This window comes from Heterocephalus glaber, unplaced genomic scaffold, assembly GCF_053883595.1.
Source record: "Heterocephalus glaber isolate CG9 unplaced genomic scaffold, H.glaber_assembly_v1.0 deba00001457, whole genome shotgun sequence".
Classification (NCBI taxonomy): domain Eukaryota; kingdom Metazoa; phylum Chordata; class Mammalia; order Rodentia; family Bathyergidae; genus Heterocephalus; species Heterocephalus glaber.
This window is the reverse complement of record NW_028258305.1, coordinates 24,021,947-24,034,340: the sequence shown is the minus strand read 5'-3', so window position 1 is coordinate 24,034,340 and position 12,394 is coordinate 24,021,947. Positions and strand designations below refer to the sequence as shown.

At 36.7% G+C, this 12,394-nt stretch overlaps 1 protein-coding gene across 4 annotated transcripts in view; it reads left to right on the top strand.

The window, feature by feature from the left end:
• Positions 1-12,394, top strand: part of Camkmt (calmodulin-lysine N-methyltransferase) — a 442,726-nt gene that overhangs the window by 355,003 nt on the left and 75,329 nt on the right. For 2 of the 4 annotated variants that reach the window (XR_015452987.1, XM_004839378.4), the window contains exons 4-7: positions 1,384-1,444; positions 3,349-3,403; positions 4,503-4,566; positions 12,009-12,075. Coding sequence is in view for 3 of the 4 variants with exons in the window: in XM_004839378.4 (XP_004839435.1) it covers positions 1,384-1,444; positions 3,349-3,403; positions 4,503-4,566; positions 12,009-12,075 (247 nt within the window). In the remaining variant the exon portion in view is untranslated. Of the gene's footprint in view, positions 1-1,383; positions 1,445-3,348; positions 3,404-4,502; positions 4,599-6,193; positions 6,273-12,008; positions 12,076-12,394 lie in introns of all 4 variants that reach the window. The other 2 variants (XM_087216082.1, XM_004839379.4) reach the window with 2 other exon arrangements.

Here is a 12,394-nt window from a genome sequence, read left to right as displayed (position 1 = left end):
TACAATTATGATACTTTACAGATGAGGAGCCTAAGACACAGGAAGGTTAAGTAACCTAGCCAAAGTCTCTCAGCCAGGGAACGGCAGAGCAGGAACTCAGCTCAGCAAGTCAGATTCCAAAGAACCTGTAACCCTAACACTCTACTTTCTCTCTCATTTTCCTCCTAAATATGATTCCAAACACTTCTCCCTAATTTTCCTCGTTCCCAAGCTGTCATTTCAGAAATGCCATGGAGACTGAGGTAGTGAGTTGCCCTGCCTGAGCTTCCCTGCAGAAAGTGCTGTGTGGAGTCATCTCTTTCCTACTCTTTTATTTTTCAGTTGAATCTCTTAAGTTACTTACTACATCCGTGACATCTTCTCTGAAATGCTTGGGTTTCTTACTCTTCAAAGTTGGAGATTCATCTAGGGGGAAAAATTAAGTCTTTTTTTATGTGTGTTTCAACTTTCCACCAAGACCCATCAGGAGAGTTCTTAGTGCTGTTCTTTCCTATCACTGCGTGGATCCTCAGCTGAGGCAGGACAGGATGCCTGTGGCCCATCTGATTACTTGGGGCAGGTATAATTTTTACTAGGTTATAGCTTATTCTGACTGTCAGGGCAATACATGCTCAGTGTAAAAATTTTGGTGAATACAAAAAAGTATACAAAAGAATTAAAAGCATTTATAATCTTACCATCCTGTGATAACCACTAGTAACTGTAATTTCCAAATATATCTGACTTTGCTTTATGCAATTCATATCCACTCATGAAAACTAAGTCTTCTACATAAATTTATAGGCAATAATTTTAGAAAAAGCCCAACTATGCAATTTAGTGTGTAGGATTATTGTTAAAAGGTGTGCCAAAGTTGGTAAAATTAAAATTTCTTTTTTTAATTATAAAAAGGAAATACTTGCAAATATTATAAAACATTAATATGAAAAGACATAAACAGATATAATGGCCTCAGTGTTTTTATTTACTCCTGAAAGTGACATTTCCGTTTTTTTTTTGCCTAACAGGCTATATATAGTGTAGGCCTTAAATTTATGCTTACTTTATGTGAATGGGTTAAGAGCTACCTAAAATACCATCAAGATGTATATTTTCATATCTATAATTTTAGTTTTTACTGTTTTTGCTATTTTGTTGTGATTGGGATTTGGGACATTTTATTTAGGATATTTTACTATTACCCTGGGGCAAAAAGGTTATAAATCTCACCATTGTAATAGCAATAACAATAACAAAAATTTATATGACATAACATATGACAAGTAATAACTCTGTTAAGTTTGATTGCAGTTGAAATAGCTTGTGCTGAGCCTTATTTTTAAAATCTATTTTGTATCCAAATGACTTCTGTAATCCAAACATCTATCCTCTTGTGTTTTCTAGGCATCTGGCCATCCGAAGAGGTTTTGGCTTACTACTGCCTCAAGCACAGTAATATATTCAGGTACAGAACTGCACTTAAAAGAGATTTGTTTATCCCATCATGGATATTGAATCTGCATATTAAAAATGGCCTTGTTTGCATTCTTCAAATTAAATTGTTAGAATGAAAGACAGAGGAAGAAAGGAAAAAGTTGAACAGTTGAACACATGTTGCTTCTGAAAAGAAATCTGCATTTACCTTTGGGTACTAAAATTGCACACCAAACTTTTTGCTATATGTCAAAGTCTTTTGATTTCCACTCAAGGCATTTTATTTCACTTTGATTTGGGAGAAACAAAAGTGAAGCTCCAATCAATCTTTACTGATTGCAGAGGTCAAAAAAAAAAAAAAAAAAAAGCAAAATAAAGACTTCTTTAAATTTCTACTGGGAAAGTCATTACAGAATATTTTATAAATACCTCATAACTATTATTTAAGGGTTTAAAAAAAGATACCATCCTGCTGTGATTTTTAAGTATTTTATGTACTTGGCAATATTTATTTGTGAAATATAAATTACTATAGGGAGTCATGCTACAGAAATAGATGTTTTCAACTGTTAATATGAATTATAGATCAACTCATGAATGGGATTAAGGAAAAGAAAAACATGCTTTTATTTTAAAATTCTAAATATGTTTAGCAGACTCAGAAAATACAGGTTTTTCATTTTAATTTTCATTTTATAAAAGTTATCCAATATATACTTCCCGAATAGTCCATTATGATTCCAGACAAGCCATTAGTGATCATGGTGTGTATTTTAGCAATATGTACTTACAAGATTGGGTCAATAATATGCATTTTTTGAAGCTTGATGGGTCCATATTTAGCCACAGTCTATAATTTCTTTGAACAACTAAATACTCATTAAGTGTATTTCCAAATGTGAATGTCCTATCCTGGCTTCTTCTGCTCCCCTCTCCCCACCCACCCCACCCCTTTTAATTTTGCTTTTTTTTTTCTCCTCTTGAGGTAATAAACTTCCCGAATTGGGAAGAAGGAGCAATCTCAAGAGTCTAAGCAAATAATATAAGAACAGGGCAGTTTTGAATTTGGGCTGCAGAGCTGCCCTGGAAGTCTGGCATTTGCTCATCTCGCTGTGCTTAAGCTTGACTGGAGCTCCAATCAGCGAGCAGTGGGCCAGGGCGAGAGTGTCACACGTTGAGGGCTGATATTTAGGCACAAAGGGGAAGGTAAGTGCAGAATGGCACACTAGACTGTCAGCTTTAACTCTGAGCCGCTTTACTTTCAAGCAGTGAAGCCAAAGCCCAGTCATTACTTCAGCCTGGGCTTGCTGGCTTAACCATATTATGTCCCTGCATTGTTTATTCGTGGTGTTGTGTTGGGGTCAGTTGTGATTTAAGTGTTAATTGCTAAATGCTCTTTGTGTAATTGTGCTTTATGGGGACGGTTCAGCTTTTCAAAATGTTTCGGTTTGTTTTAGATTTTAAAAAAAATTCAGGGTTGCATTTATTTGTGTGTTGTGTGACTATAATGTAGGTATATACACACATATATTCTTCATTTACTTGTCTAACTGTTTTTGAAGGCATGAATGTGGATTAACAGTGTTATCCTTTCCTAACAATTATCTTTCGCTACTCTAGCTAGTTTAGTTCTAAAAGACAGCGCCATTGACAAGGGAAAAAAGGGAACCTTCTCAGATTTTTCAGCTCAGCGGTGGTAATGTTGCAGTGAACACTAATGAGGGAACCCCCACTGATTTGCCTGCTTTGTGACTTTTCTATTTCATAATTATTTTTAAAACGCAAAACGACATGAGGTAGCCTAGTCGCGTCTCCACAACTTCCTGGTAGCGCCGTCCTTACTGCAGATGGCAATTTGTTCTTGTAACATATATATCTCTCTGGCCATTTTCATCTAATTTGTATGGGTTCTACCATTTCTTTTCTCTCTTTCAGGGGCCTTGCTGTGTGTGAGCTAGGGGGTGGCATGACATGCTTGGCTGGGCTCATGGTAGGTCTTTTCTCAATTCCAATCCCATTCAGAGGGAGGAACAAAAGGAAAAATGTTCCAGGGCCTCCAACTGCTGGGTCAGAGAACCGTCAACAGCATCGGCTGTGGTCAAAGCTGCCAGGCCTTGAGAGACCTTCTAGATTGACTTACTTTCGGATCATATTGATTTTAGGGTTGCCTCGATGAGCAGAAACATTTTATCTCCGTGTAGTCAATATCGCTTGTTGTGACATTCCAGGCCTCGCAGTCTTTCTTTGCCATAGCGAAAGCATTTCTTTCTTTTTTTTCTTTTTCTTTTTCTTTTCTTTTTTTTCTTTCTTTTTTTCTTCAGATTATAGTCCCATTTGCTAAGATACAGGAATAGCCCAGCAAATCACAGTTGGAGCACCATGATATAGCTGCTAATGTTTTGCCTGCATTATTACACCAACAAACATGATCCAGAGCGCTCAGTAATTAGATTCTTTTGAATTAGATTGGCCATTCAGGAACGTCGTTCCCCATTCTCTGGGTTCTGAGTCATGTATTCAGGAGATATTATGTAGCAGCACAGTGCATTAGACAAGTTTTTATGTCTCTACAAATAAAAGCATATTGTTACACTGATTGGCATTTGACAAACCTGTCGCTCTTATACAATGTGTCGAGGTTACAGCCCAATGTGCGAGCATGTCAAAGCTCACAAAAAAATTACCCTCACAAAGCCATCTGCCTGCAATGCAAAGTTATATGAAGGGCATCAGGCAGTCAGACAGAAGCAGGCTGAAAGGCAGAGTGACAGCCTTGTATGATGGCTCTACTAGATAAACAGAAGCCCACAAATGAAAGCCTCTCAGAATACCATCATCCGCTGTCACAATGCAATTACCGAACAGAATGATAGCAAGATAGAGGCTCCCGCAAATGGAATGATAAAAGTATTGACTGATTTGATTGAATGATTAAAATAATGCAGACATAAAATGAAAAAAGATTGAAGATTGTTACAGAGAAATAGGTGAGGAAGCATGATACTGAAGGCTTGTCACTCCTGTCTTCACTTCCACACAGACAAGCATATTTGCTCATTGTTTGCTGTACTCCTTTTTTTTTTTTTCAGGTTGCTATTTCTGCAGATGTCAAAGAAGTTCTGTTAACTGATGGGAATGAAAAGGCCATCAGAAGTATCCTTATTCAGATAGAAAACGGGTTTGTTGTGCTCATTCCTTTTTCCCGGCTGAGTAACAATTGATATAAAGAAAGACAGCATGGGGTATTAAAAAAGAGTCCCCCCGCACACACATGATAAGTAATTAAGGAAAAGTAGAAATATATCAATTCATTGCTTTTGACCACATAGGTTTGGGTTTTTTTTTACCTTTCGATAGATTTTTATAGACACTTTTTATTAAAGGAGCCTGTTTTAATGGACCAAGGCAATAAGAAAATTTATTTCATAATAATTCTCAAGCATTCTTATGCTTATTATCATTAAGATTTACCAATATGAAATAAATCATTTAATATTTACTTTATTGGGTATTGCTCACAAATATTAACTTCTACTTTCAGGTTTGTTATTATGTATTTTTGTGGCTGATATTATATGTAGCTATGTAATATTGTGCACATCCTAGTTGCTGAGGAGTTACCTATATTCCCCACTGGAAACAGCTATCAGTTCTTCATTATTTCCTTTTATTTAGGATTATAAGAGCTATCTCCTTTTTTTTCTCCTATGCTATTATAGTTCAAACCCCATTATATTAGATTATGCTTTACTAATATGTACACAGAGTTCATGAAAATTGAACTGTATTTTAACTAAGAAAGCAAGCATAATTTGTGGCTACTTTAGCAGTCAAGCTGATTTGCTCAGGGGCAGTTAGCCGTTAGAAATTGAGAGGAAAAGTGGAAGATATGTTTACTTTGGATTTTTTTTTTTTTTTCTGGTGTGCCTTTCGTTTCTGTGATGAGGGAGGCAGTCCACTTACTTGAATTTTAGGCCCCTAAAATGCCAAGCAGCTTTGATATTTGCAGAATCACACCTAAAACTGTTTTTTGATTTTCTTTTTCTACCTCCACTCTGTAATTTTTTGAAAATAAAATTCACTGCCGCTCAATCAGGCTGCTCACATAGGAGGAAGGAGGTACAAGAAGCACAGTAGCTAATATTGTTCAGCAGCACTTGTGTGCGCCACAGAGCCCCACCCAGCTAATTGCCTAACAGACCTAAAAAAAAAAAATCAGGAAGGAAAAACAGCCAATCACAATCTTGGCCTTTCACACAAGGGAAAGAGATGACAAAAGGTGCTTCCTTTTTTAAAATGCAGGATTTTAATCATGATCCTGAGACTGTTGAAAGTTTTTCAAAATATTCCTGAAGATGAGCTGATGTTGCTTCATTCACTCTGCCTTATTCACAGTTATTCTCTGCATGTATCATTTCACTGTGCTCCTCCTCCTTATGTCAGGGAATACAGAGAACAAGAGGAAGCTCAGGTATGCCAGCTCAGCCCCCAAAGAAAGTCACTGGGGGGAAGAAAAACAGAAATAGTGAACAAGAGAAGGCTATTCTGGCCACAGAAACTTTCAGATTGAGCCCAGCAAGCTGAGATTTTTCTCAAATCAGCAGGTGTCTTATTTAATAGCATCAGAAACTAATTAGAACTTTTATCAAAATATGGGAAAGATCTGTAGTCAGTATGTAAATAAAACTGTACTAAAATTATGACTGAGCTAACAGAGCGTCCAAGATAGGAAGAAAGGCCAATGTCATTAATTACCACACCTTTGCTCCATACAGCAAAGATGTCATGCCAGCTCTTGAAACCAGAGAGGAAATCTCAGATTCTGCATTCACTCTGCTGGCCTTTCAAAGAAATGATTGGTACAGCCCCCTCCCAAGAAAATGGATTTTTAACATTTGGTCCTCAGAAGCTCAGCCCTGAGAGTGCTTTATTGTGCTGGGTTTTACAATGGGTTTAATATAGCAGGGTGCCAAAGGGCAGGAGGGGAAGAACTTTACAATGTAGATAAAGTAGGTCCTTTCAGGATGCAGACCAAAACTGGTTGTGTGTTTTATTTCATCTCTTAGGACTTTACTGATAGAGTTCAGTTTTTATCATGCAGTTGTTCTACATTTGTGTGCCTTTTTCTGTTGTAACTAGATCTAATTTTTTTTAATTAAGAGAAAAAAGCATGAATCAAACCTTAAAATTGGCAATGTGTTTTTTCCTGCTTTTAATACTAATGTTGTTCTTGACTTGCTAACAGAGCTTACAATAGGCATCTGTTGTAATCTGTTTTACTGAGTGAAGTTAATATGAGTGAATTTTTCTCCCTTCTATGTGCCCACTTTCTGTAAGAATAACTAATTCACTGAATCACATACTATTGATGCATATAGATTGAAACAAACTAATTTAAAAATTACTGTTTATATCTTTCTTTTAAAATTTTAGGAAGCCTAAATTATATAGCAGTTGTAGGATATTATCCAAAAATTACTTTCTAAAAAGTAAAAGTGGATGTCAACAAAAAAGGGGGAGAAACATTGCCAGAAGCCAGAAAATCTCTAAGCAAAGCTGCTAATTATTCTTAATGGGCAAGATGAGCACATTAAGAAACAAATGAATACATCAGTGAAGTGTAATTGAAAATCGACCTGGCAGTCACACATCACATCTGAGTATTGGCCTGTATATTATTTTCATCATTTTAAAAATTATTTTTGTTGTTCTTGGCTTCTGAATTTAATGAATCCAACTGAGTCTTACTTTCTAGTCTCTTAAGCTTTTAAGATTCTGATTTTTTAAACCTTTTTAAAAGACAAATAACATTTTCTGGTTTTCCTTTTAATCTTCTGTTATTTCTATTTTTTAAATATGTGAGGTGGTGAATGGATTGGTTCTGAATCTTTATATCAGAGAAGCTTGTCAACCAGTTGTGAGTTTACTTATTATCTTCCTAAAATGTATCAAATGGATTGGCTATGTCTTCTAGAACTCTCTACCTTGACCCTGAAAAGCTAGATGTTGATCTGAGATTTATTAAGCAGAGCCATCTGGAAAGAGATTAAGAGTTGAGGTAAAATGAATTTTCTAAGTCTTAAATATTTTCTCACAATTCATGGGTAGGACTCCTGGAGGCTCTGCTTGGTCCTTAAACCGTATTGCTCCATATAACCCAGAGTTGCCTGGTTGAGAAATGTCTCTTCCTATAGATACAATTTTATCTCTACCCAAAGAGATCAAAGAATAAATTGGAAATTAAATCATTTGGTTCATCCAGTTCTCAAATTTATTCTAGAATAATGTGAAATGTATTCCTTTTTCTTTGGCATTCTTTTAGTATAGTAAAGAAATCTCCAAGCACCTACATATAATAATTACTCAATAAGGTTTGTAGCTGGTGAGGACAATGACATAACTATTAGGAAGAAAAATGGTATATTGAGTTCTTATTAAAGTTAAACCTTTTCCAACTCATAATGAATAAAGTAGAATACCTAAAGGTGAGCAAACTTCTCTGGCTCCAATCACTAACTCACCCAGTGCATGCACCCTGCTATGATCCATCCCTAGTAAAAGTCTAGTGTGTTATCTGAAGAATATTTCCATATTTCCCGACCCGTTTCTCTGTATTCTTAACTCAGGCATCTTATTGTCACAGTGCAATGTCTACATCATGATCTGGACCTTAGGATTCTACAAAAACATGCAAATCTCCTATACTTTTAAAAGGAGATATTCCTGGCTTAACATTGTTTTATTAACAAAATCCTTGATTTTTTTTTTTTTTTTGGTACCAGGGATCAAACTTATCCTTGCACTTGCGAGGCAGGCGGCAGAACCACTGAGCTAAATCTCTAGCCCCATTATTTGTATATTTAATAAGTGAAGCTTATTAAATGGATGGTTGAGAACTTGGGAATCCCAAGCCATTATCCTGGGCCCAAGCCCTTCCTCCAATAGTGATGCCAGTTGTACCTCTGTCTACTTACCTCTATCTACTAGATGAGTCATAAGTAAACTCTATCTGCTTCATCTCAGGTAGGAGCTCAACAAATATTTTTTTAAATTAAATTTAAATCAATTCAATGCATATTAACTATATGCCATTTCAGGTGCTAAAGATACAGGAGTGGACAAGAAAGATGTAGTCCCTGTCTTTGTGAGGTACAGATTTTGCTAGGGCTACAATGCATTTACACATGAGAAAGACACTGGAAAAACTACAGGGCAGAAGTTCTTTGATTCAGGGCTTGGAATGTGGCTCCACACCTGCCTGGCAAATGCAAGGTCCTAAGTTCAATCACTGGTACCAGGAAAAAAGAGAGACAGAGACAGAGACAGAGAGATTCTTTGATTCTCTCCATTCATTTCAATTTTACAATATAAATATTCACATACTTAGCTCTGAGCAGCAAAGACAGAAAATAAAGCCTAACTGGAAAACCTTGTTTTAGTTATTATCACTAATCTTTTTGTCTTATTAAAGCTTTTGCCCAAGTTATTCAAATAAGATAATGAATTGGTATGAAGTAGGCACCTACTATGTGCTGGGCTTATCATATGGAGCATCCCATTAAGTCTATAAAATAGGTATCATTATTTTGTTTTAGAGATGGAGCTCAAAGAGGTTGTTTTACTCAAAGCCACATAGCTAGAAGCCAGGTTCATTTGCTTCAAGGTGTGATTTTTCCCATTAAACCATCCAGTCTCACCAAAAATGAGAATGATTGGCTGAATGTCATCTTGCACTTCCTCAGCACTCTCTAGAAGAAAAGGCCTTTCATGAATAAACGTAACAGTTGGTGTTGCTAACAGAGAGTTCATAGACCTCTGTGTCATTCTCGCAATTCTTTGGAGTAATAAGCGCAGTTAAGAATAGTTTGCAATCTTAAATCAGCAAATATTGCCACAGTAAGCATTTTTAAAAATGCTTTAGAGATAAAAATTAACAGGATTTATATTATAATCTTATAGTTTCCTATCCTCACTTTTAATCCCCCGATGAATAAAGATACCAATAGAGTAATGCATTATATTCTTATTTTTGAAATATTTTCTTACTTAAAGAATAATACCAACTGTCAGAATGTGTGTAAAACTCCTCATAAATAATTACAGGAAGAGGCTAATATATGAAACAATATTTTATACACAAGTAACATATATAGTCTGTTTAAATGACTATTATGGCTATTATATACAATTATATTTTTAAGAATAAAAATGGAGCCCCACTCCTGAACCATGCCTTGTTTGAGAGGAAAATCTAGGGGCAGGATTCTGGTTTCCTTTTAGCCCTGAGCATATGTCCTGCAGCTCTGGAAGTCCAGTTGCCCAGACAAGGGGAGCAGAGGTGATTGCTGTGTCCACTTAATCAGAAATCACATTAAGGCTGTCTTTGCACCCAGCCCCTCCCACTGAAGTCTTCCATAAGGTAGGTGCAGAGAGCGTGATTTGTGTTGAGCACTATTCTGGACATATTGACTGGATTTGATTGGATTTCCTTCATTACCCTGAGGTGACATGGAAGGATGATAAAAATCTATTATTGGACACAATGCCATCCAGATGAACCATCAAAATCTGACCTAAAGGAAAGGGTGAGGAGCAGAGTATCAGAATTTATTTAAGGTAATATTTAAAATATGATTGCCACTTTTCTCTTTGTACTTGTTTTAATATTAAAAACGCCTTCAAAACCAAAAAATATATTCCCTGCCCAGTTCTAAAAATAAAGCAGCCTAAATACTGCTGTGAATTTTTTCATTAAAAAAATTTGCTTCCAGAATATATAAATACATACACTTGATTCAGCCTGACCACCTGGAGTCACAGGTTTATAAATTGTATGAAAGTATATAGTGTTAAGATGTTTACTAAAAATTATTAATAGGTCTTCTGAGTTATATAATTTAACTTCCCTGTGACTATTTTATAAAAAGTATTACTTCCACTAACAAAATAATATGTTTTGCTTGATAGATTAGTCATGTACTCATGTGACGCTACAGGTGTACCAGGCACATTATAGCCTGTGGTTGGATGCCATGGAAACGCTGAGTAGGGTGTGGTCTGATGTGGGGGGAAATTAATCAAAAACAGTTGTCAGTTGACTCTTTACTAATTTTGTTCTTCTCAGAATAAAGATGTCAGCTGTCCTTTTCTGCCAGGCATTTCATTTAGAAGACTTTCCTGAAATACTTTCTTCCTGAAATAGACAGAACTGTAGGCCGATGTGTCATTTTAGTTAATCAAAACAAGTAGGCAAATTAGTCTCCTTTATTTTTTAATGAATGTAATTTAACGGTATTTAATTTGCATACAGGGAAGTTCACCCCAGAAAAAAAAGTCTGCATTATAGCACTTTTGTAAACCTCAACAAAGCCCTTCATTAGGAGACCTAATTGATTTTTCCTACCCACTCCTGAGGGAAGAAAGCTATCACAGTACCTGCTTATTCACTCAGAGAAGAAATGGGTGTGCTTGGTGGTTCAAGCAGAGATTTGGGTTAAAAAGTCCTGTGGCTCTGTTCTTGCAGGGAGATCTTGGCCAATGCTTGCTTTGAGTATTCAGGAAATCTGTTTTTCTGAGCAATAGGGGAACATCGCTTGTCTGCTTGGTGTCCTCCCCATGGGCCCAATTTAGTTCAGCTTGCAGCCTTCACTGGAATTATTTTATTTCTTGCTTTTTTAAACCTGCCTTGTTCCAAATGGGGGATTTTGAGGCTTCTTGCAGTAACACATGGAACATACCATGAACAATAAATTCGAAAGTAAGAACAATTGGAATTAGAAAACCAGAAAAATATGATGAAACCAGAGTTAGGACGTTAGGTCCTGTTGTGCACAGGGACAATAGCAAAGACAGAGCAACAGTTATGAGATTTTTAGTGCCCAGAAGTTGAAGCATAGTCAGTTGATCTGAGGTCCAGCTTTTCCTGGTGTTGAAACCTGGTATTTTCCCATGGGGCATGCCATGTCCCTTCAGTGAACATGGGTCTTTAACCATGGCTCAGTAAACAAGTCCTTCCATGCCAGGAGATGGCCAAAGGCCAAACCATACATCTGCAAGGACAGTTCTTCGAAGGGCCTTTCACTATACTGTCTTTCTTATTTAGTAATTCATTTTCTCCCCAAGATGCTCTAAGCTTTTCTTCACCTTTTTCTCACTTGACCCCACATCTCTCCCTGCTGCTCATTGCCGCCTTCCCTGCTAGAATTTAGGAGACTGGAAGTATTTCAACTTGGTTGGCATTGCCCTCCCCTCTGACTTGAAGGCCATTGAACTCCTAGTTATTTCCCAGGAAATGGGGCCTGGCACCTGTGCAGCAGTTGTTCTCCACTGATCCCCCGACTCTGGGACTTGCTAGGATGCTACCCAGATGTATATTTCAAGGGTGACAAAACTGCAGCCTACAGAATGAAGATCTTGCTTATGGCAAGTCAGCATTTGGTGGTTGAGGCAAGGCTATACTCTTCTGCCTCATACTCTATAGCTCTTCTCTTTTTGCTTGTGAATCCCATTATAATAAGAAGGTCACTGTTGTGGGCATTTTTTTTTCTGAGTCTATTGCCAATCACTGTCAAGATTTTCTTAACTGTGTCCTGTAGATGTGAGAGACATCATCGCAAGGAATCAGAAGGCTGGTGTGTTTAAGACTCAGAAAATATTAAGCTGGTAAGATACCTTTCTACATTAAAACATTCTAGTTGAAACTGGATATACTTTTTTTAGACAAGTGGTGATTATTAAACATAAATATAGCTAACATTTATTGAGCACTTTGTCAGGCATTGTTTTAAATCTTAGCACTGTACGAATGGTATCTCATTTAATGCTCATGAGAACCCTGAGCAGACAGATACTCTCATTATTTCCAGTTAATAGCGGAGAAAACTGAAGGTAACTACATTAAACACTGGGTTGGGGATGATTTAAGGACTGAGGTTGCACAATATGAGGTTGAAAGAAGCTCAGTGTTGGACTTTCTTAAATT